This window comes from Myodes glareolus, chromosome 10, assembly GCF_982192425.1.
Source record: "Myodes glareolus chromosome 10, mMyoGla1.1, whole genome shotgun sequence".
NCBI classification, from domain to species: domain Eukaryota; kingdom Metazoa; phylum Chordata; class Mammalia; order Rodentia; family Cricetidae; genus Myodes; species Myodes glareolus.
In genome coordinates this window covers 14,135,017-14,162,194 of record NC_142035.1, presented here as the reverse complement: position 1 = coordinate 14,162,194, position 27,178 = coordinate 14,135,017, and the positions used below count along the sequence as shown (strand labels likewise).

Below are 27,178 nucleotides of genomic sequence, written 5' to 3'. Positions count from 1 at the left end.
TTGGCATCGGAGGCACCACTTCCATGACTTGGTTTCCTTCCAAGCTTTCGTCTTGAAGATCTCAACACTTTAAACAGCACAGTGGGCACCGCGACCTTCACCGCCACACAGCTCTGCACATACAGCCCACAGGCCGCTCCTCTTCTATTTGTGTCTCTACACAACAGACTTTTGTTGTTCTTATCCTTGGTTTTGAGACAGGGTCTCCCTATGTAGCCCTGGCTGTCCTGGAACTCCCTCTGTAGACCAGGCTGGCCTCAAACTCACAGAGTTCCACTTGCCTCTGGCTCTCTAGTAACGGGAGTGTACACAAGCTGGGTAGCAGTGGTAGATCCACCACTTCCGGGAGGTGGATCTCTGATCCACAGAGCGAATTCCAGGGCATCAAGGGCTACACAGAGAAGCCCTGTGTCTAAAAAACAAACACAAACAAAAGGTGTGTGTCACTACACCAAGCCCAAGTTCATGTATTTTTTTTTTAACACAGAGAGTTGGAGGCAGACACCCTCACATTTCACTCCTAAGTTCTCTACCTCAGTTTCCAAAGAGCAGGGCAGACTGCTACATAGTTAATGGACAACACAAAGTCTGTATTGGGGTCCCCCCAATGGTTCCTTCCCCTCATTTTCCTCAATGGGAAGAACTTTTCTCACCACCCCCCATTCCCGCCTCTGGGTTTTGTTTTGTTTTGTTTTCTTCGAGACAGGGTGTCTCTATGTAGCCCTGGCTGTCCTGGAACATGCTCTGTAAACCAGGCTGGCCTCGAACTCATAGAGATCCACCTGCTTCTGCCTCCCAGTGCTGGGATTAAAGGTGTGTGCCACCTCCTGGCTTCACGCTCTCTTTTCCATCAGTTCAGGGCCCAGCCCCAGGAATTGGTGCCCTGAGTCCACGTTGCTGAATGTAATCTGGCATGCCCACAGGTCAACCCCTTCTAGACAGTTTACTCTAGATTGTGTCAAATTGACAATTTCAAGTAACCATCGCAAGGAATATGTCGCCCCACGCCTGGCCATTTCTCACAGACTTTTGGAAATACAGCATACTATTGACCCTGGATTCAACATCTGAGTGTTGCTGTGTGCCTAGCTCAGCTGTACCTACTCCAGATGCAAATACTCAGCCAGCTGTGATGTCTCTGGGGCGTCACTAGCCATGGGTGACATCCGAATGCTTGAAATGTGTCTGATCACACTAAAGTGACTTCTAATTTTACTTAATTTCAATGTAAACTGAAATGACCCATGGATCTCATGGCCTCTGAGTCAGCACCCACGCCACCCCTGCCATCTTGCTCATTCTGCACACACAGCTGGGACTGCTGGCAGGGACAAGAACCGTGTCCTGGTTCCCTGGGATTTTTCCTAGAGGGGTGTTGCTTTGTCCTGGGAGAAGGGGAGGGCAAAGGAGGAGCCTGCAGCATCTGTGAGTCCCCTGCCTCTTCTGCATACCACCCCTCGTCACTCCTTCCTGGGTGCACACACATGTTTACCGAGCACCTCCTAAGCATTTGGCTGTGAAATGACAGCAATAGACAAAACAGATGTGGTCTCTGCCATGGCTCTGATGGAGGGGGTCGTAAAAGTCTGCGACTGTGTGGGCCATACATCCGCTTATCATCCTCTGAGGTCAGGGCCTGGCTCTATGCCTGGCAGTCAGAAAGAGCTTGGTCAAGGTGTTCTGAGGCCTGGCCTGTGGCCTGTGGCAGTCATACTCAGCAGAGTGAGGCAAGGAGGTTGCAAGCTCAGGACCCATGTGTGTTACATAAGAAGTTCAAGACTGACCAGGCAACTTAGAGAGAGCCTGTCTCAAAATAAAATTTGAAGAAAGGATCTGAGAAAGCCTGGTGCAGTGGCAAATATCTGGAATTTTGGGACTTAGAAGATAGAGGCTGGAGGACCAGGAGTCCGAGGTTATGCCCAGCTGCACAGTGTGTTGGAGGCCAGGTCTTGAGATGCCCCCATACTCTAAAGAATGTGTGTGGGCTAGCTTATGCTACATGAGACCCCACAAACACACACACTAAGGAGGTATGGGGGGCAGTCTGTGCTACGTAAGATTCCCTCGTACACACAAGGAATATGTGAGCCAGCCTGTGCTACATGAGATCACCCGACACTAAAGGGGTGTTTTTGGGCCAGCCTGTGCTACATGAGCCCTACACACACACACACACACACACACACACACACACACACACACACACATTATTTGAGCATGTGTGATAATATAGCTCACTGGCAGAAGCTTTGTCTGGTTTGCCTGAGGCTCTGAGTTCAATCTTACGAAGTATCACCAAAACTCAAAAGTTTCCAGAAGGAAGAGTGGAGAGGAGTGGAGCAGGCTTTCTTGGACTACCAGCCCGTCCCCCGTCATGACACAGAGACTTATTATTAGTTATATATTCTCGGCCTTGTCTTTTACTTGTCCCACTAGTTCTTATAACTTAAATTAACCTGTTTATCTACGTTTTTCCTTGGGACTTTTTACCTTTCTTTCATTCTGTATGTCCTACTCCGTGTCCGGCTAGCTAGTGCCTGACCCCAGGCAGCTCCCTCTTTTTCTCCCTCTTCTCTCCACCTGCCAGCCCCACCTGTTCCTCTACTGCCTAACTATTGGTTGTTCAGCTTTTTATTCGACCAATCAGGTGCCTTAAACAAGCAAAGTGAAACAGCAACACATCTTTACATAGCTAAACAAATGTAAAACAACTTTACATGGCTAAAACAAAATCCTGCAACACAGACAAATGTAACACATCTTTACATAGTTAAAATACAATTCCACAGTAGAGGAGGGGAAGTTTGGGGATGGCCTTTTAGTGCCAAGACAGAGGAGACAGGAGAGCTGCTGCTGGGGTCTCACCTCACCTCGGGAGGACTGGGTCCACTTGAGAGAGCCCAGGCAGAGGTACTAGCTCCCAACAGAGGTACCAGCTCCTGGCAGAGGTACCAGCACCCCGGAGGAAAGAGACTCAGCTCTTCAAGAGCCTGGCCCTTAGGGCAAGAGGACACCACACCTCTCACCCCCGGGTGTGAACTCTGCCCTGCCCTGCCCTGCTCACAGCTGACTCAGACTGAAACTGGACCAGGTATTCATTTCACCCTGAGACGTTTGTCCTGTCAGAGCCTGGGCTGCCAGTATCTGGGGTGTGACCAGCTGCCTTTCATTTGCCCTGCAGGGAAGACTGTGGTGATGTGAGGGGGACTCAGACTGGAGATTGCCAAGGCTGTCGATCCCTACTCCTCTTTTCTATACAGCAAACTGCTATTCAGTTCTCAAAACCTGCCAAAGGCATTGTTCCTGTGGAAGACTTCCCTAACCTCTGGCTTCTACCAGAGTTCACCACCTCTTCTGATGGGCACTTGGGTTTGAATCTTAGCCTGCCAAATATTAGCTGTTACCAAACTTTTCTGTGCCTCTGCTTCTACATCTGGGAAATGGGGAAAATAACAGCACCCAGGTCACTATGGGAATTAAATGAGTTATTAAATAAAAAATTTTAGGATAGTGCCTGGCAAATCAGATGGCCCAAAGAAAAAGGGTGCTGTCAAGACAGCTTAGTGGGGAAAGGTGCCTGTTGCAAAACTCAGACTGATCAACTTCTGGAGCCACACAGTGAGAGGGGACCCTCTGGGGGTTGTCTTCTCGCCTCCATGCTCGTACAGTGGCATCCATGCATGCACTGTGCCACATACCCACACACCTATGTGCCAACACACCCAATACCCATGTACCCACACATGCCCACTCTAAACAGATACATATAGCAGACAAGTAGACTGCCATCGGTATTCTATTTCTTTATTTAAGAAATATCTGTAAATGCCACAAACACAGCCTTTATCCCGGTGGTGAGAGAGAGAGACAAACAGGAAATCCACTCTGACTTATGAAAAAAAATGCCACAATAAGGGAAGTGGTGGGTTGAGGGGAGTCATGGGAGCAGGGAAGAGCTCTCCTTCCCAGGTTGGGTGGTCAGCGGGATTTTCCTGCAAGAATCTGACTCAGTTGAAATCTAAGAAATGAATAAAACAGCTGGATAGAGAGGGAGGGTGAGGGAAGGCACAGGAAGGAACAGCATCCAGCAGCTGGGGGCCTTGGTATGCTCTGGCGGGGGTAGGGGAGTGGAGTGCTGGTGGGTGGGTGCCCTTGGCTTGTAGCCTGGAATATCAGTCCATCACCTTTCTCTGTCTCCTTTCTTGGTTTTCAGAAAGAGCAGAGCTCACAGCCATTCTCTACACTGGCACCCTGCCTGGCACCCAGCCTGGCACTGGGCAGAGGCCCGGTGAGTGTTGCTGATGGGTGGTTATTTCAGCCAACCTTCTTATGTGTTGATGCTTGTAAGTTCGAGCTCTTAAGAGCTGTAGGAAGTCAAGTTCATGAGTCTGTTCAGTGTTCTTTTTTGTAGGGCATCTCAGTCCTCAGAATTAATGATTGCCTTCAGGAACTTAAACCCCCGGTCTCATACATGCTAGCCAAGAACTAAACCTGAGCTATAACCCCAGTCCCCTGCAGCATCCCAGCTTCTACGACCTACCTGTCACCTAGGGGGCTTGTGCAAATGAAGCAGATTCTGGTTGAGGAGCTCCAGGTGTTTGCTTGGACTTCTGCGTTTCTGATGGACTCCTAGGTAACAATGTTACTGTGGGTCCATAAGCTACACTTTGAGAAGAAAGACCAATCTAGTGACAGTATTGTCTTTTCCTCCTCTGCCCTTAATTGCCATCCGGATTGCAAAGGCAGGTTGGATCCAGACTCTCTGAAGCCTTGGATGGTAGGCTAAGGAGTCCATTTATTTTGGAGGCACTGGGGAGCTGTAGAAGCTCTCAGGACATGACCAGGCATTACTGACCAAAGGGGTAAACCTGGGGATAAGGGTGCTGAGGGCTCAAGGGCTAACCCTCTGCATATATAGCAGAAAAGGAAGGGCTGAAGCTCAGAGAGAGGCTGTGATAGCAAAGGAGGGAGTGTATCATGGGTTAACCTGGGCCCCCTGCAAATTTATATGGTAGGTACTTAACCCCCAGCACCTTCAAATGGATTGCATTTGGAGATGGGGTCTTTAAAGGTGTAATTAAGGCTGGGCAGTGGTGGCGCACACCTTTAATCCCAGCACTCGGGAGGCAGAGGCAGGCTCCGTGAGTTCGAGGCCAGCCTGGTTTACAAGAGCTAGTTCCAAGACAGGCACCAGAAACCCTTTCTCGAAAAAAAAAAAAAAAGATGTAATTAAGTTGAAATGAGGTGACTACGCCAGTCACTAATCCATTATGACCGATGTCCCTAAGGAGAGGCTATTAGGACACACACACATATGAAGAGCATGTGAAAGAGAAGCCACCTAGAAAACAGATGGGAGGCTTCCAAAAAAGCCAACCAACTGACGTCAACACCTTGATCTTGGATCTGCAGGTCTGTGAAAAATGACCTTTCTGCTGTTTAAATCTCCCGGGCTGTGGGGTTTTGTTGCAACAACCCCAGTGAATGTATAGATCCATAGTGGGTGGTTTTGTTACAGCAACCCTAGTGAATGTATAGATCCATAATGGGTGGTTTTGTTACAGCAACCCTAGTGAATGTATAGATCCATAGTGGATGGTTTAAGAGGATTGCTCAGGCTGCTAATGACTTGAGGGACAAGGACAGGGAGAAGACACAGAAGGTTTGAGAAGACCCAGAACGAGAGAGTGCAGTGAACGCAGAGCGGGAGGGAGCTGGAGGGCTCAGGTCCCATTGGAAACACCACAGAAGCATCAGGAGATGCTCTAGCAGGCAGGAGGAAGGGAGGCCTGTGGTTCCTAGGGCCAGGCACTTGGGGCTGAGCAGAGGAAGAGAATGGTCCTTGTCTTAGTAGGGACCCTCATTCGCTCTCATCACGTCTGTTTCAGTTAGCGCATACAAACAAGAATGCAATGGAGCCAGGCAGTGGTGGCACGTGTCTTTAATCCCAGCACTTGGGAGGCAGAGGCAGGCGGATCTTTGTGAGTTTAAGGCCAGCGTGGTCTACAGAGCAAGTTCCAGGACAGTTAGGACTGTTAGACAGAGAAATCCCGTCTCGAAAAAATAAAGAAAAAAGAAAAGAATGTAACAGAAAGGTTTCTGGAGGCTCCTAGAAGTGATGCGAAGGCTTGAGGGCCAGGCCTGGCAAAGGAGCTGAGGCCTGGGTAGACAGGTCATCAGAGCGTGGTGGGAACAAGCTGCCAGACCACCTGGGAGGACTGAGCACGCTGGGTGAGAGCATCCTAAGGTGCTAGTCTAGTCACATGACTGCATCCTAGAAACACTCGCAGGTGTCCAGAGAAAGATTCTCTCTGCCCCTGGAAGATCAAAGATGGCTAAAGGCTCTAGGATTCTCTTTCCATGAAAAAAAATGGACTATACACTTCCTGTTCTTTGTGACTGCCTCAGTCAAAGGACTAGAGTAGAGATGGCATTGAGAGAGTCAGAAGCTTCGGCCTGGGACTGGGAGACTACAGAGCCTGTGGAGAAGGCCCTCTCTCAAACACTGGAAGCAGGAGGTGGTGGCTCCAAATGAACCCATTCCTCAGGTTAGCCCTGTCAAGAACCCAGGATTTTGGTTTTAACAGGACTAGTGAGGCCAATTGAAAAGAGAATTTGTTATGTTGGGTGTGGTGGTATGCACCTTTAATCCCAGCAGAGGCAGGCAGATCACTTATGAATTTGAGGCCACCTTGGTCTTCATAGAGAGTTCCAGGCTAGCCAGGACTATATACTGAGACTCTGTCTTTTAAAAAATAATAATAAAGCTGGGCACTGGTAGCACATACCTTTAATCCCAGTACTAGGGAGGCAGAGGCAGGCAGTTCTCTGTGAGTTTGAGGACAGCCTGGTCTACAGAGTAAGTTCCAAAACAACCAAGGCTATACAGAGAAACCCTATCTTGAAAAACAAAAACAAAATAATAGTAATATAATGATAAAAATAGATAAAATAAAAATTAAAGAATCTTCTGGGCAGTGGTGGTGCAAGCCTTTAATCCTAGCACTCAGGAGGCAGAAACAGGTGGATCTCTGTGAGTTCAAGGCCAGCCTGGTCTACAGAGTGAAATACAGGACAGGCTCCAAAGCTACATAGAGAAACCCTGTCTCGAAAAATTAACTAACTAACTAACTAACTAAATATTAAAGAATCAAGAAAGGGTGAAAAATTACTATTTAAGTCCCCAAGAGGGCCACCTAGGGAACACCAGAGTACCACTATCTAGCCAAAGCTGACTTAAGATTCTTGGTAATCCTCCTGCCTCAGCTTCCTGAGTGCTCAAATGACAGGAGTGAGCTAGCACAGTGGCTGTGGAAACTGTGTTGGATGGGGTCTGGCGGTGTGTGGAGGAAGAGACAGTGATGAGGATTGAACCCAGGGTCTTGTGCATGCCAGGCAAGCACTCTAACCACTGAGCTACATTGCAGCTCAGGACTAATTAATTAGTTTGAATAATTCCACCGAGGTCTGATTTCCAGGAGTTAGCCTAGTTGCCCAGTGCCTGGGTCTCGGGAGATGCCGAAGTGCAGGAGTCAGAAGAGTAGGTAGGAAGCTTAAGAGGTGTGGGTTGTCTGGATTGGCTTGCAGCTCCATTTACAGGGTGCTTGCAGGCAAATTGTTCTGGGATCCAGCTAATCCTGGGAGGGGCAGTCCCACTAAAGGCCTAGAAGACCCAGATGTGGAGCCCTCATAAACTAGAGAACATAAAAGGAGTGATTAACATGTCCAAAAATGTAAACAAAACCTCACTGAGCCTTGCAATCTGTCATCAGCCACCAGCTGACTATTCAGTGGGACTAAGCAGAGTCACCGAGGGAGTGAGCAAGCAGACAGACAAGCGGAAGGAGCAGGCTCTGGGCCTTCTATTTAGATTACTCAACCACAACCTAGTGCTATTGGTCAAAATAAACCATGTTGTTTTCAGAGATATGAAACACACCTGTTTTTGTGTGTTTGGATTTTGAGCAGGGGAGTCTCAATATGCTGTTCCAGCAGGTTTTGAATTCCTAGGCTCAACTCATCCTTTCTGCTTCAGCTTCCCCAGTGGGAATGGGACTTCCAGGCAAGAGCCATGGCTCCAGTTATTAGCTTTGAGGCCCCTTTTCACAAGACTCACCCATTAGTCGTACCTTCCAAACTTCACGAGGGCCTGGTGAATATATGGTTTCTCTCACCGCATAGTGAACTTAAAAGCCCCCACCCCAATACATTTTACTGGAGGAGACAGGGTTTCATATGGCCCAGGCTGGTCTTGAATTCTATGTGTAGCCAAAAATGACCTTGAATTGAACTGATGATGCTCCTGCCTCTACTTCCTAAGTGCTGGGATAATAGATGTGTAACTGCACTCAGCTCGCCTTTTATTTATGTATTTAGTATCCGGTATGCATGGAGGAGCGCACCACAAGACACATGTGGAGGTCAAAAGCAGTCTGAAAGAAGTCAGTTCTCTGTAGGGTGGAGTGTAGAAAGGGGGGTGGCACATGCTTTTTGGGACAACCAGGGCTCTGGGGGATTGATTAGATTGAACTCAGGTCATCAGATTTGGAGGCAAGAGGCTTTATAGCCAGCCCCCCCCCCCCACCTTTTAGATGAAGAAACTCAAATTCGAGGAGAGACAGTTATAATTAACTCAAGGTCACACAGTTCAAGTCCAGGTCTGCCAGATCTCACGCCCCTGCCCGGGCTGCCCTCCACCTGTTGCCCATGACTGGAGCTGGGAGAATATTCTGGGTGGCCTCCAAGCCAGGACCCTCATTCAGACCCCTGAAAGGAGGAAGCTCCCACCGCCCCATCTTCCTAGTGCTCCCTAGTGTTTTCCCACTAGAGAAATTCCGCATGGTCCAAGGGACCGGCTGCCACCAGGCCCCACGCCTCTCTCACGGTCACAAGGCTTCCCGCACCGTGCTCCCGCGTCTTTCCGCCCCTTCGGGTGTATCAAAATCGCAGCGCTGCGGGAAGTTCAAGTTCGAACACGTCTCAGTAGGCTTTGTGAATATATTAGTTTTCTTTTCCTCTAACGCGCTACAGAGGTAGAGCTGGGGGGCGGGTGGGGGGAGGGGGGGGATGGGCGGCGCTGGAGCCCGGTATGCAAATGTATGCAGATATCTAAATGAGGGTGTCTCGGGGATTCGGGAGCAGAAGCCGCTCAGAGCTGGCCCGGCTTGTCGCAGCCCCCGGGCTCTGCGGCACCGCAGTGGGGAGGGCGGCTCGTGCTCTTTAGAGTCTGTGCTTTGAAGCAGTGTCTCCGCAGCACAGGGGAGGAAGCGCTGCGGAAATTGGTTCTGGATACTTCCTGGCGGTGTTCTCAATTGCTTCAGCTACGTTGGGGGTGCAGTGGGGGAGAGGGCGGAGAGTCTCTGAACCTCTCTGGGTTTCCTCAGCCGGGAAGGGGGCGGCTGTTCCTGTTGTCATTTCTACATCCAGAGATCTTGCTAACACCCGTTTCCGGACCCCACTGATTACTGAATCAGAGTCTTTTATTTATTTATTCCTTTTAAAGTCCCCAGCCTAGGACAGAGTGCAGTAGCCCACGCCTTTAAGCCCAGCACTCTGTCTCTGTGAGTCTGGGAGTCTGAACGAGGCCAGCCAGGTCTACACTGGGAACTCCAGACCAGCTGGGACTACAGAGTGAGACCCTGGTCTTTAAAAAGAAAAACAAAATGTCCCAAGGCTTGATAAGGACTGAGGCAAGCAAACCTGGAGCTGTTAATTTAGTCTCTGGCAGGTGGGGGAAGGGCTGTGTAGATATGTTCCCAGCCGTGACCGTCAGAATCCCTGGAGCTTCACACTCAGGTTGCGCCCCAGACCAGCTAAGTCAGAGGGGTTGATGAACCGGGGACACCACTAGCCACAAAGAAAGTCCCAGGTGGGAAGGCTGTATGCGGAGGGCTGGTACCTATGGCGGAACTAGTCTGTAGAGTGTGTGGTCTTGGGTTCTACCCCCAGCATGGACACAAAAAGACGTTTGTACCAGGAAGCCCACTGTGCAAGCAGCTTTGCTGGACAGATTTTCCCGCAAGACACATGCTCTTCCTGTGTTCTTAGTCTGTTAGGCTCAGGCCCCACGCCTAGTGTGCAACCTTCAGGGGTCTCCTGGAATGAAGCCTGAACCACACCAGCATAGCGGCAGCGCTATCAACGTACTGGCAGATTCCTGTGTGAGACTTTGAACCTCGCTATTGCCTTGCGCCCTAGCACACCTGGACCCTCGAGATCCAGTTCTGAGAGCCCAGGGCTCCTGAAGTGCTTGACTGCCTCTTCCATCTATAACATGGCAAGGAGAACATCAGCATTACGGTCAAAAAAATCTGGATTGGCAGCCAACGTTGGTACTAGTTATATACCTGGACAATTGGCTTTAATTCTCTGACCTCAGTTTCCCCATCTGGAAATGGGGTCAAAACCCTTCCCACTCACTGTAGGGATGAGGCTGTATTAAAGCAGAGTTTTCGGGCACCTGAATCACCTAGCAAGCTTGTTAAGTCTAAGGCTGTAGGGGTGGGGCAGACAGAGATGGGGTCACTGGTAGATAGCTTGCCTAGAATGTACAAGGCTGTGGGTTTGAATCCCAGCACCACAAAAATGAATGAATGACGACTATTTCTGGCCTCCATTTGGACTGTTGGGGTAGGGACAGGTGCGGGTTTGCTTTTCTAAATGTCTCCAGGAGCAGCTACTGCAGGGTGCTGGGGACCCCGAACAGGAAGAGAACTTCACCTGAACTTGAATAGGAGCAAATTTGTGTGCTGTGTGTACGCCTCCCTTCTGAATTATTCCCCAGGGTCTCTTCCTCTTCCATTCTGTCAGCAAGCACTGAGCCCCTCAGACTGTCACCACCGTGAACAGTGAGGGTTAGGTGTACTGTGATCTCAAGAGTCACAGTGCGCTTTCCAGATGTCACCAGGGTCAAACAGCAGCACTAAACCCTGGAATGACCATAGAAGGACATCCAACTGACGGTGGATTTTTTGCACATTGGCCATTTTAAGGTTTTTTTTTCCCCTCCCAAATATCAAAAGCAACTTTTAAAAACGTGTATTTTGAGACTGCACCTGCTTGGCTGAGACCCCAAGCATATTCTGAACTGTCAGTGGGCAATTTAATGTAGAAGGAATGGGTCTCACCTCCACCCTCCTCATCCCCTCCCCAGATGTGACTCTCAGCATCATCCTGGGAACATGACCATCAGGCCCTCAGGGAACTCCTCTGGACTGTTCTGTGCCCCTTCCAGCTACCTGGCTTTCTTTCTTTTTTTTATTCGCCTCCCATCCCTCTCACTTTTGTTTTCTATAGAACCCAGCCAAATGTATCCTACCTACTGTTGGTTCTTAGACTTAACCCCCCCCCCCCAGCCTGGCTTCTGAGCACCCCCACCCCACCCCAGATGCTTCCCCCATTGACTTCCTTCTTGCCTGAACCAGTGACCTGATGTTAGCATGGGATTTAGAGTCAGAAGCCTGAGGCAGGAGCCCTGTCACATTGGGGGATGGGGGGGGGGGGCAATGAGCAATTTAAACACTTCTCTAAGCCAGGCATAGTGACACATGCCTTTAGTCCCCAGCTCCAGAGGCAGAAACAAGAGAACCGGAAGTTCAAGGCCACCTTGAGCTGTATAGCAAGTCAATCTCAAAACAACAAAGGGCCGGAGGTGTGGTTATTGGGAGAAGGTTCTTCTGGCCTACACCAAGCCCCAGAGCTCTAGGTTCCCTAGCACTGCTTAAATCCGGGTGTGTGGTGTGCATCTGTCCCTCCCTAGCACTGCATAAATCCAGGTGTGTGGTGCACATCTGTAATCCCAGCATTAGGAGGAAGGGAGGAGGATCAGACATTCAAGGTGATTCTCAGCAATCTTGTGAGGTTGAGGTCAGCCTGGTTGCATGGAACTTTGTGCCAAAAAAGCAAGACAAAACCAAAAAAGCACTTCTCTAGGCTCTGCGTCTGTCACCTTGAAAACAGTTCACAATCTCTGCTTCCAATGAGTGTCAAGGATTCTGAAAATCACAGATCCAAATAGGACGTCACGAGGATCTACCCTACGGTACAGTTTTCTTATCTGTGAGATGGAATTATGAATGGATGCTTATTTGTAGCCATGAGATGAGAACATGAGAGTCAAGGAATCATCACGTCCTTCTCCACCCCCTCCTTCCATGCCTGTCAGGTGTCAGTCACTGTGGTAAAATTTGCAGTGCATAATCTCAGAATCCTCACCGTAACTCTTTGAAGCAGACCCCTTGGAACCAGGCCTTTGCAGGACCCACAGCAAACAGAGCACATACTTCATGGCTGAGCTGTACCCCAGTCTTGCCAGAGTTTCAGAGAGACAAAGTGACCTGCCTGAGGTCACACAGCCAGTGAATGGTAGAAGCTGGGGTTTGAAGCCAGTTTCTGACTTCCCTATGCAATGGTGCTAAGCACTGGCAAGGGGGAGGCGTGGCTTAGCATCAGGAAGGAATCTTGGAGTCAGCAAGGGGAATTGCCCCCAGCCTGTGGGAGGGATGCCTGTGGGAAGCTGGGATCTAGTAATGTACTTCATGGGGACACCTGTTTCGTCCCAGACAGGTAGCTTGTCTCCCTCACATCCTGCCAGAGCCTCTCAGGCCTACCTTCCGCTACCCTCTCCAACAAGTTTGGGAGAAGCAGACTTGGAATTCCCCCATGCTAGATAAAGCATGCCATTCCTCAGCTCTGAGGCTGTCCCTGCAGTGGAGACTGTCTGGGGCTAGGTCACCTAACCAGTGACTCAGGACTCTAGGTCTAGCCCAGTCCCCATCCGACTGTAAGGGGCTCAGAATTCAAAGATTCCAGGTCAGGGGTTCAGGGGGTCAGGGTTGTGCCTGCTGGGGGGGCACTTCCTGCTCCCTGCCTCCTTTCTTGGGTTCTTAGGGGGAGCTGAGGAAGTGGGGAAGGGGATGTGGTAACCAGAACCACTTCCTGCTATAGTTGTGTTGAAAACCAAACTTCTCCCAAGTTCCCTTTGGTGGGGGCTGGTGTGCAGGGTGTGTGTGTGTCTGTGTGTGTATGTGTGTGTGTGTGTGTGTGTGTGTAGGTGGTGGTAAAGGAGGAAGTTGAGGGTGGGGAGAGGAGAACTCTTGCTCAGATGGACTCCTAGCTCTGGGGTTCCCAATGGGCACTCTCTTCTCAGTTAGTAAGAACCACCATGAATCCTGAAGACAAGCATAGCTGAGAAGTGGTAACCGTAATTTACACAGTGTGCCAGGCACCACTACATCAGGCCCAGACGGGAAGCACTGTTATTAGCACCATTTTACAGATGGGGAAAATGGTAGGTTGTGCCAATCGCTGGAGTCACACAATGGACTGAAGCTTGAATTTAGGCAGTCCAACCCCAGAGGGAGAGCTCCTATTGCCCTACACACTCTCTCTGCCATGTGACTCTGCTGGGCCTCAGTTTCCTCATCTGCATAGTGAAGGGAATTGAGTAGATAGGCACACCTCCATTTATGGCGTTTGTATTTCTGTTAACACTTTTTGCTTTAAAAAAAAATTTCTAACAGGTCACAGCAGTGTACGTCTTTAATTCCAGCTCTCAGAAGGCAGAGGCAAGCAGCACTGTGAGTCTGAGCCAACCTGGTCTACACAGTGAGCTTCAGGCCAGCTAGAGTTACCTGGCAAGACCCTGCCTCAAACCACAACAATAAACAGTCACACACACACACACACACACACACACACACACACACACACACATTTATTAAATTTCTCTGTGCATGTTTGTGTGTGTTATGTATGTATGTTCGAATGTGGAGGTCAGAGGACAACTTGTAGGAGCTGGTTCTCTTCTACCATGTGAGTCCCTGGGATGAATCCGGGTCCTCATGCTGGGTGATAAGGAAACTGGCTCTCTGGTGACTGATTATTTATTCAGCCCCTCTCTTACTGGACTATCAGTCCAATAAGCAAGGGGGCAAAAGCATAACTACTAATCCAGTTTATTTTTTTTCATCCTTTTCCTCTTTTACTTCTTAGCTAGGATCCCGTGTAGTCCAGGCTGGGTGAGAACTTGCTATGCAACCACAGATGGTCTTGACCTTCTGATCCCCCTTCCTCTGACACCTGAGTGCCAGGATATAGCTCACTTCTTAGCATAATGTCTGGCTCATAAAACTTAACAAAAATGTGTTAATAGGTTTATATACTTATTTACTTTTTTGACTTTTTTTTTAAACTTTAACTTTATTTCATGTGCATTGGTATAATGTTGTCAGATTCTCTTGAACTGGAGCTACAGACAGCTGCAAGCTGCCATGTGGGTGCTGGGAATTGAACCCGGGTCCTCTGGAGGAGCAGTTAGTGCTCTTAACCACTGAGCCATCTCACCAGCCCCCTTTTTTGACTTTTTAAGACAGAGTATCTCTGTGTAGTCCTGGCTGTACTAGAACTTGCTCTGTAAACCAGGCTGTCCTTCAACTCACAGAAACCTGCTTGCCTCTGCCTCCTGAGTGCTGGAATTAAAGGTATGTGTTACCGCCACCCACCCATCCATCCATCCATCCATCCATCCATCCATCCATCCATCTATCTATCTATCTATCTATCTATCTATCTACCTACCTACCTATCTATAAAGCCCAGGCTGGCCTCAAACTTGCTATGTATCAGAGATTGGCTTTGAACTCTTGACCCTCTTGCTTTTACTGTCCAAGTGTTGAGGGTCAGCAAAGTAGAGCAGTCATTAAAGATTTGAGGACCAAGCTGGGCATGGTGGCACACCATTAATCCCAGCACTTGGGAGGCAGAGGCAGGCAGACTTCTAAGTTCATGCCTTGTCTACAGAGCAAGTTCCAGGATAGTCAGGACTATACACAGAGAAACCCTGTCTTGAAAAGCAAAAAGCAAAAAACTACAACAACAAATTGGGGATCATCATCAATGGTTTGAGTATTTGATGCAACTTTTGGACCACTTACAAAAAAAAAAAAAAAAGAATCAGCACACACCAGAGGTTCTTTCCCCTCCCCCAGGGAACATTTGGCAACATTGCTGGTTGTCACAACTGGCAGAGGTGGTACTACTGGCATCTGGTAGGAAGAGAGAGGTTGAGGACACCTCTACACACACTTCAGTGACCAGAGAAGTCCCCAAACAACCATCAGCCCCAAGTATCAAGAGTACCAACCTTGCTAGGTGTGGTGGCACATACCTTTAGTTCCATCACTTAGGAGGCAGAGGCAGGAGTATCTCTGTGAGTCTGAGGCCAGCCTGGTTCATATTAGCAAGTTCTAGGCCAGGCAGGATGCCAAGCTTGAGAAACAAGACAAACATAGACATGACATATGGCATAGATGTGTCACACAACACAGACAGGACATATATACATAGATATGACATTCAACATAGACATGGCATAACCCATAGACATGTCATCCACACATATAACATCCTCAGCACAATTGCTGGCAAGATGGGGTTACTTCATAGATTTCTCTGAAGTCCTTGTCTGCCACCTAGATAAAGGGAGGCCCTCTTTTGTTTCCATTTCGAATCTTGTATTACTCTTTGACCCCACACTCCCAAGTCTGTGTAATATAGTTGCCTGGATCCCTGTCTGCAGCCTATGAACCCTCAAAGTCCTGAGCCTCTGTCCTTATTGTAGGAAGGTGGCATGGGATCAGAGGAGGCGGGTACAGGCTCTAAGGCCCTGCAAGCCCACCCATTTCTTTCATCTGTACTCTGATCTGCTTAGCCCCCTGCACAGGTAAAGGGCCTCAGAGTCAGGCTGTCCATACTTGAATTCTGGCTCTCTGTCTGAACTCACTGTGTGATCATGGGCAATTCCCTTGACTGCTCTGAGATGAAGTTTCCTATTCCCCAAAAGCCAGGGTTACTCACCAAATCAATCTCATAAGCCAGGCATGATGTGCACACCTGTAATACAGCTCTTGGGAGTCAGAAGCAGGAGATGGAAGCTAAACACAAACCTGAACTACATAGGATCTCGTCTCAATAAACCAAGGATGAGCCAGGGAAATGACTCACTTTCAGGGTAATAGCATCTATCTGCTGTAGAAGCCTGAGGACCTGAGTTCGGATCCCTATCATCCATGTGCAGATCTGGACATGACCACCCATGCTTGTATTCCCAGCACCAGAGGGATGGAGACTCAGACAGGAGAGCTGCTAAGGCTTGCTGTCTGCCAGCTTATCTGAAAAACACTGTGCTCCAGGTGTAGCAAGAGACTCTGCCTCAAAGGAATAAGAGGGAAAGATGGCAGAGGAGGACAACCAATGTCTCCTCTGGCCTTGGTTGGCATGGATGTGTGTCCCTGCACACACACATGTAGACATATACATACTCCCAAAACAAATAAACAAAAACAAGGACTAGGGACATCTCAGATGCAGAGTGCTTGCCTGGCATGTGGCAGACCCTAGTTGTATGTATGAACATGTACACACACGCACACAGAAAGACACACACATACACAGACACACACACACACACACAGAGAGAGAGAGAGAGAGAGAGAGAGAGAGAGAGAGGAGGAGGAGGAGGAGGAGGAACAGGAAATGAAAGGTTTATAGGGAGCACATCACAGTGTTCAACACAATAAAACACAAAAAGTGAATTATCACTGTGGCTTGGAGATGAAATGACTTGCCCAAGGCAACATAGTTGGGAAATGGTGAAGTTGGGAAATGGTGGACTCAGGACTGCAAGTCAGGACTGAAGATCATCCATCAGAAGCATATAAGAGAAGCAGGGATGCCTGGGAGCACACCTAGTCTCCCTTCTCCATCTCGCGAGTCTGTTCAGTGCAGGAGTGGATAAAGTTTGTACACACGGGAGGCTCTGTCAAAACAGTTCACTGAAGGCAAATAAAGGCCTGTTTCACCATGGTGGCAGGCCGGGTGGATGGAAGGCGGAGGGGGGGGGGGCGGGCGGCGGCTGTTGGCTCTTGGTGACACCGTGTAGAAGTTCTCATGGATGGAGCAGGGCTGGAAGAGGGAAAGGGTCTGTGAAGAATTCACAGCTCAGGGAAAGGAAGGTGTGTTCTCCATATCACCCAGAGGCTCAGAGTCAAGACTCCAGTCTCTTCCTTCCGATCCCAAACCCAGCCGCCAGATGGTTAAGAGGAATCAGTGCCATCAATTAAGGGCCCATGCACACTGTGCTAAAAGCATTTTCTGTGATTCATGAGTCTCATTTTAGCCTCACATCAATATGGGGACAAAGAATTGAGGGATGAAGGGTCTGTTTTTATTTTTTATTTTGGTTGTTTTAATTCTATGGACAGCAAAGGAAGGATGCTTGCCTGAGGCCCCTGGGAAGGGTGAAGTTTCTGCTTGTTCCCACATGTCCCTGAGGCTCATCTTTCTTTCCCCAAGGAGTCAGCCTGCTGAAGCTAGGGGCTTGCCCAGTGGAATTCCCCAAATCCTGCCTCAAAGAGCCTGCTCCCAGCTGTCAAGAGAGGAAGCTGAGTCAAAGGCACTATCAGGGAGAGGGATGAGAAGACAGAACCTACAATGTGGGGAGGGGCTCCAGGCTGAGCTCTGGCCAGGGAGTGGGTATCTCAGAAGCCCAAGAAATGGGGAATCTCAGGCAGTTTTTCCAGTCCTCTACCGAACTAAACACTTAGGACCTTCAGTCCTAGGGCTAGGGTAAATCTCCCCACCCCTTTCCCACAAATTCTGTAGTTTGCAAAACTCAACCACCCCCAGTGCTGTGGTTTCCTGTGGGTCTGGGGTCCTGCCTTACTCAGCAATGCTAGACTGTGGGCAGGGCAGAAAGGAGGGGGTGGTGTAAGTCCTTTCGTTGGGCTGTCCAAGACACATAAACACACACACACACACACCCTGAGTCAGCACCTGCCTGGAGGGGAGGGGCGGGGCTACTGATTCAGTTTTACAGCCTCTTTAAAAATCTCCGAGAGGGCAGCTTCAGCCAGACACTGCCATCCTCACCATGAGCCCTCTGGTCTTTGCACTCCTGGCTCTAGGCTGCAGCTCTGCAGCTCCTCTCCAGCGTCAGCCGACTTTTGTGGTCTTCCCTAGAGACCTGAGAACCAACAACCTCACCGACACTCAGCTGGCACAGGTAGATAAATGCCTCGGTAGAAAGTCGGCAAGGGCCAGGAAGATGCCCAGTGTCCCTGAGAAAGCATGGGGCTTCAGATATGCTTTCTGAATTTGCCTGGCACTGGGCATATCTGAAGAAACAGAGGTGCCAGGGTTTGGCACTAGGTGTAGTGTGGAGGCTCTGGGCAGTGATGAAAACAATGGACAGATTCGGGTTTACTAGGACAATGGGCTGGGATGACCTCGGCGGGTTGTGGATTAGGCACAGGTTGGAAAGGAGTCATAGGGGGGCTGTGAGGTAGGTAGGCATGGTTCAGAACATCTTAGGTGGGAAGGGGCTGTGTTATTCCTAGGATGGGGAAGTTCTAGCTGTGTGGAAAGCCCTGGTGAACTGGTTTTAGAGTCCCTAAGCGTGTGACCCAGAGGGCAAGGAAAGGGTGCCAGAACTCTGCGATGTTTCTGTCCCTCCGTCCATAGGAATACCTGTACCGCTATGGTTACAGTCGTGCAGCCGAGATGCAGGGCGAGAAGCAGAGCCTGCGGCCTGCTTTGCTGCTGCTTCAGAAGCAGCTGTCCCTGCCCCAGACTGGTGAACTGGACAGCAGGACCCTAGAGGCCATTCGTGCACCACGCTGTGGTGTTCCAGACTTGGGCAAATTCCAAACCTTCGAGGGTAATCTCAAGTGGCACCACCATAACATCACATACTGGTGAGATGCTGGGCTCGAAGCAGGTGGCTGGGGCGGGACTGGAGGCCAGGCTGCACCTGTGCCTGACTGACGAGGTATTTTAGCAATACACGTTCTGAAAGCTGGGAGCCCTGAGTGTGTAGCTGCTACCCCGCCCCCTCTCCTTTGTGAACCCGGCACGCTCCCTCCGCCCCCAGCAACTCCGGCTTTTCACCTGCAGGATTCAAAACTACTCGGAAGACTTGCCGCGAGATGTGATCGATGACGCCTTTGCGCGAGCCTTCGCCGTGTGGAGCGCGGTGACACCGCTCACGTTCACCCGCGTGTATGGCCTCGAAGCAGACATTGTTATTCAGTTTGGTGTCGCAGGTAAGAACTCCTGGTCTGGGCCATAGGAGGACAGAATAGAAGGGGCAGCAGACAGCATTTTATTTTATTTTTTTTTTTTGCCTGCCCCACAACCCACAATCCCTAGTTGCACAAAGGAAGCCCCCTCCTGCGGGGCATCATTGCCACTGTCACCTCCTTGCAAGCCTGGGGAGTTGTTCAGGGGGACACAGCCTTCAGGCTTCTGTCACCAAAGAGAGCAAAGCCTACGCAATTATCGCTGGTTGACTCCTTTCCACCTGCCTCTGCAGAGCACGGAGACGGGTATCCCTTCGACGGCAAGGACGGTCTTCTGGCACACGCCTTTCCCCCTGGCCCCGGTATTCAGGGAGATGCCCACTTCGACGATGAAGAGTTGTGGTCGCTGGGCAAAGGCGTCGGTGAGATCTTGAGCCTTCCTATACTCTCCCCTGCCCCTGCCCCAGCTCCCTTCTCTTACAGTGGCCCGTGGCCGGTCGCCCTGACTCTAGTCTCCTTACTACAGTGGTTCCCACCTACTTTGGAAACGCAAATGGTGCCCCATGTCACTTTCCCTTCACCTTCGAGGGACGCTCCTATTTGGCTTGCACCACAGATGGCCGCACCGATGGTGCGCCTTGGTGTAGTACTACAGCCAACTATGACAGCGACCGCAAATTCGGTTTCTGCCCCAGTGAGAGTGAGTATACGCTGGGGTGGGGGATTATGTGGCGGGATGGGATGCCAGCCACCCTTAAGGGTCCAGAATCTTAGTTTCCAATCCCTCTTTGCCACTAGTGGTGTGGCCAGGTCTCTCTCCTCTCCCCTCCCCTCCCCTCCCCTCCCCTCCCCTCCCCTCCCCTCCCCTCCCCTCCCCTCCCCCTTTCTCTCTGGGTCCAATCTCCTCTGTGTTATGAGGCTGGGACCCTGACGATCGGGGCCACACATGGAAGTAATAATGCTGGTCTCCTCAGAACTCTACACGGAGCACGGCAATGCGGACGGCAAACCCTGTGTGTTTCCATTCATCTTTGAGGGCCGCTCCTACTCTGCCTGCACCACTGAAGGTCGCTCGGATGGTTACCGCTGGTGCGCCACTACAGCCAACTATGACCAGGATAAGCTGTACGGCTTCTGCCCTACCCGAGGTACCTCTGCCTTGCCTGGAAGGTTGAGCCTGGCTCTGTCCTCCAGCATTGTTCTCCAAAAGGTGGCTTTTCCAGCATTCATTTTCTCTCTCTATTTACCACCCACCGTCTCCCTCCACATCTCTCTGTGACTTCCAGTTGGGCAGCCTTTTTTGTTTGGCCTTAGGCCTCTGCCTTGCTCTCCTATTCTAGGCGCTGCCCATTAGGGTTTCCTGGCTTCATCAGTGCTCCACAGCGCCCACTAGGCTTCAAAAAATAGGCTATCGAGATTCTCTAGTGCAGCCCTTAGTTTGCCCCCACTTCTCCGCCCCCGCCCCCCCAAGTATCACATTAGATCCACCCACCTGACTCACTTATGGTCCTTGGTCTCTCCAGCCGACGCGACTGTGGTTGGGGGCAACTCAGCAGGCGAGCTGTGCGTCTTCCCCTTCGTCTTCCTGGGCAAGGAGTACTCCACTTGTACTAGCGAGGGCCGCAGAGATGGGCGCCTCTGGTGCGCTACCACCTCCAGCTTCGACACTGACAAGAAGTGGGGTTTCTGCCCAGACCAAGGTAGGCGGCGCTCTGAGCCTCCTAGAGTGGGTTCCGAGGCATCTCCTGGTAGACGTGGTGGTGGAGCAGCCAGGACTGGGGCCTTGACCTGCTGTTTACATCTTAGGCGTCTTCTCCTTTCCAGGGTACAGTCTGTTTCTGGTGGCAGCGCATGAGTTCGGCCATGCACTGGGTTTAGATCATTCTACAGTGCCAGAAGCGCTCATGTACCCCATGTATCGCTTCCTCGAGGGCTCCCCTCTGCATGAGGACGACGTGAGAGGCATCCAGCATCTGTATGGTGAGGTTAAGGGGACAGAGATGGAGAAGCAGATGAGGCTCAGCTATAGGACCAGAGAAGAGGGGAGGGAAGAAATGGAACCTCAATATCCATCTAGGGACAGGGCCTGAGAGCCCAGTGAATGCTTGGAGATGGCACCCTGGACCTGGGTTCAGAAGCCAGTCCAGGGCTGGGTTTGCAGCCTAGTGGTTAGAATAGGCACTGGGTGCTGCAGAGCAGACATGAGGCCCTGGGTTTGATCCTCAGCAGGAGGTGACATCCCAGCCACTTCATAGGTGAACTTGGGTATGTCAGATGACCCTTCATGTCCTCCTCTCTAAGGTGGGTGTGTGATAATAGTATGCCTCACATAAGGCTTTGATAGAGTTATCTGAAGCAGAATGATGCCTGGCTTTACTAGGTGCCATTTGCTTGCTTGTTTTGTTTTTGGTCATCATTTACCCTAAAAAATGGGGATGCTTGCTTGGTATGATGTTGCAAGCCTGTAATCCCAACACTCAGAAAGTTGAAAGGAGAGTTACCAGGAGTTTGAGGCTAGCCTGAGGTACATAGTAAGCTCCAGGCCAACCTGGGCTACTTAAAGCCCTGACTCAAAGGAGCTTCCAAAGATTAACTTACTTGTATTTGTATGGGTGTTTTGCCTGTGTTTATGGCTGTGTACCATGTATGCATAATGCCAGCTGAGGTCAGAGAGGGTGCTGGATCCCTTGGAAGGGAAATTACAGATTGTTAGCTACCGTGTAGGTCCTCCGGAAGAGCAACCAGGGTCTTAACCACCTAGCCGTGATAGCAGGCCAGGTATGCTTACACATGCCTTTAATCCCAGCATTTAGGAGGCTGAGGCAGGCTGATTTCTGTGAGCTGGAAACCAGCCAGGTCTACATAGTGAGACTCAATCTTAAAAAAAAGAAAAGGGAGGGAAGGATATTGAGGAACTAATTTTGCGAATTTATAATGCTTAGAGTACTGTTTGACATGGTGGCCACTCAAAAGACTCTCGCCTCTCCTGATTTGGGGGAGGGAGGGAGACACTGCCTGTTGTTCTGCTCTGACAACCCAATCCGTATCTTCACAGAGTTCAGTATGGACAGTTAGGCTTGGTGTGTGGGAAGAGGCCTGCTTGTAGCCTCCAGCTTCAAGGGAAACGGAAGACATCACTGCTGGCTTCAGGAGTAGGCTGGGGCCCAGAGAAATGCTAACTAATATGTCTTACCTAGTGTCTTGTTTTAGGTCCTGGCCCTAAGCCTGACCCAAGGCCTCCAACCACCACTACTATGGAACCACAGCCAACAGCTCCTCCCACTATGTGCCCCACCCTACCTCCCACCACCTACCCGACCAAGAGTCCCACAGTTGGCCCTACAGGCCCCCCTGCAGCTGGCCCTACAGGTCCACCTACTGCTGGCCCTTCTGAGGCCACTACAATATCTTTGAGTCCAGCAAACAGTCCTTGCTCTGTGAATATTTTCGATGCGATTGCTGAGATCCAGGGCTCTCTGTATTTCTTCAAGGACGGGTGAGCAGGAGAGAGTGTGCGGATGAGAGAGGGGGCTTAGAGAGCAACCTGCCTGCATCTCCCACCCACTTCCCTTCCTAGGTCAAGGTTCAGGGTCCTGCTATCTCCTTTCTTTCAGTCGCTACTGGAGGTTCCTGAATCGCAGAGGAAGTCGCCTGCAGGGCCCCTTTCTTATTGCCCGCACGTGGCCAGCTCTGCCTGCAAAACTGGACTCTGCCTTTGAGGACCCGTTGTCCAAGAAGATTTTCTTCTTTTCTGGTTAGTTTGTGCCTCTCTAGTTCACCTATTCCTTCGTACCCATCAACTTAGGACACAGAGTCCAGGGTAACCCATGAAACTGTGACGCAAAAGTGTGGGCGCGTCCCCTCCTGGAAGATGCAATTTGACATTTATGGGAAGGAGGCTTTTGAATTTCGATTGTTCTGACCCTTGAGTGGCATCTGAGACTAGGCTCTCTGGCTTCTCCCTCCTGGTATTCAAAGAGACTGTGCCCCACCTTTGTGTCCCCAGACCAATGTGACCCTTCTCTTCTGCAGGGCGCCAAGTGTGGGTGTACACAGGCGAGTCGGTGTTGGGCCCCAGGCGTCTGGAAAAGTTGGGTCTAGGCTCAGGGGTAAAGCAGGTCACGGGGCTCCTTCCGCACAGTGGCGGGAAGGCTTTGCTGTTCAGCGGGGAGCGTGTGTGGAGGTGAGAGCAACCGCGGCCGCCGGTAGGGGGAGCCATGGCGCCACTCACCCGTAGCCCGTGGGGGCGGAAGGAGCTCAGAACTTGCTTGCTTTCCTACATACAGGTTCGACTTGAAGACACAGAGGGTGGATACCCAGAGCGTCACTCGCTTGGATAACTTGTTCCCTGGGGTGCCCTTGAACTCACACGACATTTTCCAGTACCAAGGTGAGGTTTGCTGATGCTGACTGGGGAGGGTCCCTTCATGAGATGCCTCCCACACTGATCTCCCTCCCATTAGCTACTGACCAGTTTCCCAGCAGGAGAAAGCCCTTGGAGACTGAGGGAAAGCGCCCCCAGTTCACACAGCCAGATCTAAGTCCCAGACTGCTTGCTTATCTTTCTCTTCTGGGAACTTAAGCACAGAACACAGTTTTTGGGACGGTATAAAGAAATAATAACCAGTATTCAAGGGCTATAATGTGCAGGCCTGCCACTGGGGATACTCCGAGAGGCAAGCAAGTTCTAGCTGTCTTTGGGCAAGTCACTGCCTCTCGTGGGGCCTCAGTTTCCCCATCCGTACAACAGAGCTTTTATCTACTCTTTTTAACATCCATACTCCATCAGTTGGCAGTTTTAGGCTGATTCTAAAGCTCAGATTTCCCAAATCTATCATTTTCAGCCATCTCCCTTATACCCCTCCCTCCAATCATACTGGCTATCCAATAACCTTTAATACATTCTGTAAGAGTGGGGTGGGATTAGGAGTGGGGGGCAATGGTCCTGAGGGTGAGCTCCAGCAGATGCTAAGGTGGAAGAAACTAACATGGCCTGATCACTGTCCTGTCTGTACTTCCAAGTTCTCCTCTTCCCTATACTCTTGATGTTCCCCGTGTTCCACCTGTGCTGTGTTTCTCAAGGCCATTCCTAGCTGAAGGCCTTGGGGCCAGCCGCTCCCCTATTTGGAAGGCTTCCCACCTACACCGTCACTGTGCTGCCCCCCTCTCTCTCTCTCTCTCTCTCTCTCTCTCTCTCTCTCTCTCTCTCGTCCTTCAGTGCCAAGGTCATCGTTTCAGAGAGTCTCTCCCGACCTTCATTATGTCCTCGCTTCTTTTTATTTCTGCCTGTATCTTGAGATCACGTCTATATTCCTCAGGCCTCTCACAGTGCTTGGCACATAGCTGGTACTTAGTAAATATTTGTTGGATGAATGGAGAGTGGACGAATGAATGGGTTTGTCCAATGAATGGTTGTTGGAAGAATTGATCTGAGCATTCAGTACTACCCATTCATTAATCTGCTGATTTATTCACAACCTCTGTGTGGAACACCTACCAGGCACTGGGCTTGTCAGTACTTTGGGTATCAATGTCTATGCCCTCCAGCATCTCCTAGGCAGGTAGAAGAGATGAAAGTGTTATGTAAAAACCACAGGAAGATATAGAAAGGCTGGGACAGGTGTGTCTTAGTTAGGGTTTCTATTGCTGTGAAGAGACATCATAACCATGGCAACTCTTATAAAGGGAAACATTTAACTGGGGATGGCATACAGTTCAGATGATTACTGTTTAGTTCATTAACATCATGGTGGGGAGAATGGTGACACACAGACAGACACAGTGCTAGAGAGGTGGCTGAGAGTTCTACATCTGGATCCACAGGCAGCAGGAAGACAGACACACTGGACCTGGCTTGAGCATCTGAAACCTCAGAGCCCACCCCCAGTGACACACTTCCTCCAGCAAGGCCACCCCTCCTAATAGTGACACTCCCTATGAGCCTAAGGGGGCCATTTTCATTCAGACTGCGACAGGGCGACAGGGCGGCTGTAAAAGTCTTGTTCCTGTGCCTGTGAGGGAGTATAGGACTCAGCTTTCTTGTGTCTCCTTGTCTCCCACAGACAAAGCCTATTTCTGCTATGACCGATTCTACTGGCGTGTGAGTTTCGAAGGTGCGATGAACCAAGTGGACCAAGTGGGCTATGTGACCTACAACATCCTGCAGTGCGCTGCCAACTAGGGCTCCCCTTTGCTTCAGCAGTGCAGTGCGCGAGGGACCACCCCAGAGGGACAGGAGCCAGTTTGCCGGATACAAACTGGTGATTTCATTTACAGAACGGGAAGGAGTGGAGGTGGGCTGGGCCCTCTCTTCACACCTTCCTTTTGTGTTGGCCTATTTCTAATAAACGTTGATTCCCAAAGCCTTTACCAGCTACTTTAATCAACCGGCTTCTCCTTGGTCGTGTGCATGTCCACATAGGCACGTAGAGGTCAGAAGAGTCAGTTATGTCCTTCATTTTTTTTTTTCTTTTTGTGGGATCTGGGTATTGAACTCAGCCTCTCGGGCTTTTGTGGCAAGCACTTCATCTGCTGAACCGCCTCACTGACTCTAGCCACTTTTATTTATTATGTATGTGGTCACGTTCACGAGCATGTATTTAACTGATAGAATGCTTACTGTGTGTCAGGCAGTGCTCCAAGCTCTGCATAAATATTAAGGTATTCAGTTACCCCTCCTGTAAGGTGTTATGTAACTATTTCTCTTTTACATCTGAGGACACCACCAAGCTATTCGTTCATCAAACATTTATGGGGAGCATCCCTAGGGACCCAGGCTCGGTACTGGGCGCAGGGCACAAAGGAATTCATTGGCTATTGGCCCTTCCTTCAAGGATCTCTCAGTGACTCTCAATGTCCTGGACACCTGCTTCACCAGACCCCAGACCCCACTCTTGAGAATCCAGCTCACTCACAAGGGAAAGCCTGTGGCTGGCAGAGCATTGAGCTTGGAAAGTACTTGTGCTCGAGAGGTGTGTAGGAGGTATTGTGGGAACTCCTCAGCCAATAGCCTTTTAGATAAAGGCCCACTTGGGGTGTGGTTTCAGGTTCTGTGAGTGCAGATGAGACACCTGCATGGCCTCTCTTTTCTGCTCAGTCAGTAGAGCATTAGATTCTGTTGACTGAGGTTTCTGTCCCACCAGGTCCCACAGTCGTTCAGTCCCAAAGAAATACACAGAGGTTTATATTATTTATAAACAGCTCAGGCCTCTTATTAACTCTTTTTTTTATTTTTTTCTCTTATTAACTCTTATAACTTACATTAGCCCATAATTCTTGTCTGTGTTAGCCACATGGCTTGGTACCTTTTTCAACGAGGCAGTCACATCTGGCTTCCTCTGTGTCTGGTTGACGACTGCAGACTGACTCTTCCCTCTTTCTAGAGTTCTCCTGTTCTCAGTGCTCCGCCTCTACTTCCTGCCAGGTCGCTCGCCTATACTTCCTGCCTGGCTACTGGCCAATCAGCATTTCATTAAACAAGTATAAGAAACAAATCTTTACAGGGTAAAACCATTGTCCCACAGCAAGACTCTTAATCTCAGGGTCGTGGGTTTGAGACCCACATTGGGCTCCAAATTGTAGGCGTATCCAAGGGTTTCACAATAGCCCAGAATGGAATATAACAAAGGCTTATTTATTTGGGGATAAACTCACAGTAAGGGTAGCAATCTGCAGTCCTCTGTGTGCGTGGAAACGGAGAACCAAATCCAGCAGAAGAGAGGCTACTCCAATCTGCACACAGAATTCCTTAGCATGCCTTGTTCAAAACCTCCTGCCGGTCTCCCCTAGGGTACTACCCTGCTTCTCCTCACCCCCAGGCCCACTCACAGGAAAACTTACCCATGAGTGGGTCCTACTCTGGTTTCCACTTCCTTGTTCCCTTGCTCTCTACACCATTACCACAGGTTCCTGCCTCACAGTGCCACTGAGTCACCTGTGACCTCCCACTGTCAGCACACTGCCTATTCTCCATCCACCCGTGTGGTATGTCAGCCCGTCCCCATCCACACGTGTGGTATGACAGTCCATCCTCCATCCACACGTGTGGTATGACAGTCCGTCCTCCATCCACACGTGTGGTATGACAGCCCATCCTCCATCCA

The 27,178-nt window shown here is 50.2% G+C and overlaps 1 protein-coding gene across 1 annotated transcript; it reads left to right on the top strand.

Moving 5' to 3' along the window:
• The first annotated feature begins 17,855 nt into the window (after positions 1-17,855).
• Mmp9 (matrix metallopeptidase 9) lies at positions 17,856-25,438 on the top strand. The gene is made up of 13 exons (XM_048441051.3): positions 17,856-18,061; positions 18,520-18,752; positions 18,952-19,100; positions 19,370-19,498; positions 19,603-19,776; positions 20,051-20,224; positions 20,600-20,776; positions 20,901-21,056; positions 22,287-22,572; positions 22,691-22,830; positions 23,109-23,259; positions 23,363-23,466; positions 25,139-25,438. The coding sequence occupies exons 1-13, from the start codon at positions 17,930-17,932 to the stop codon at positions 25,255-25,257; spliced, it is 2,124 nt and encodes a 707-aa protein (XP_048297008.1). The 5' UTR covers positions 17,856-17,929; the 3' UTR covers positions 25,258-25,438.
• Positions 25,439-27,178: the final 1,740 nt, after the last annotated feature.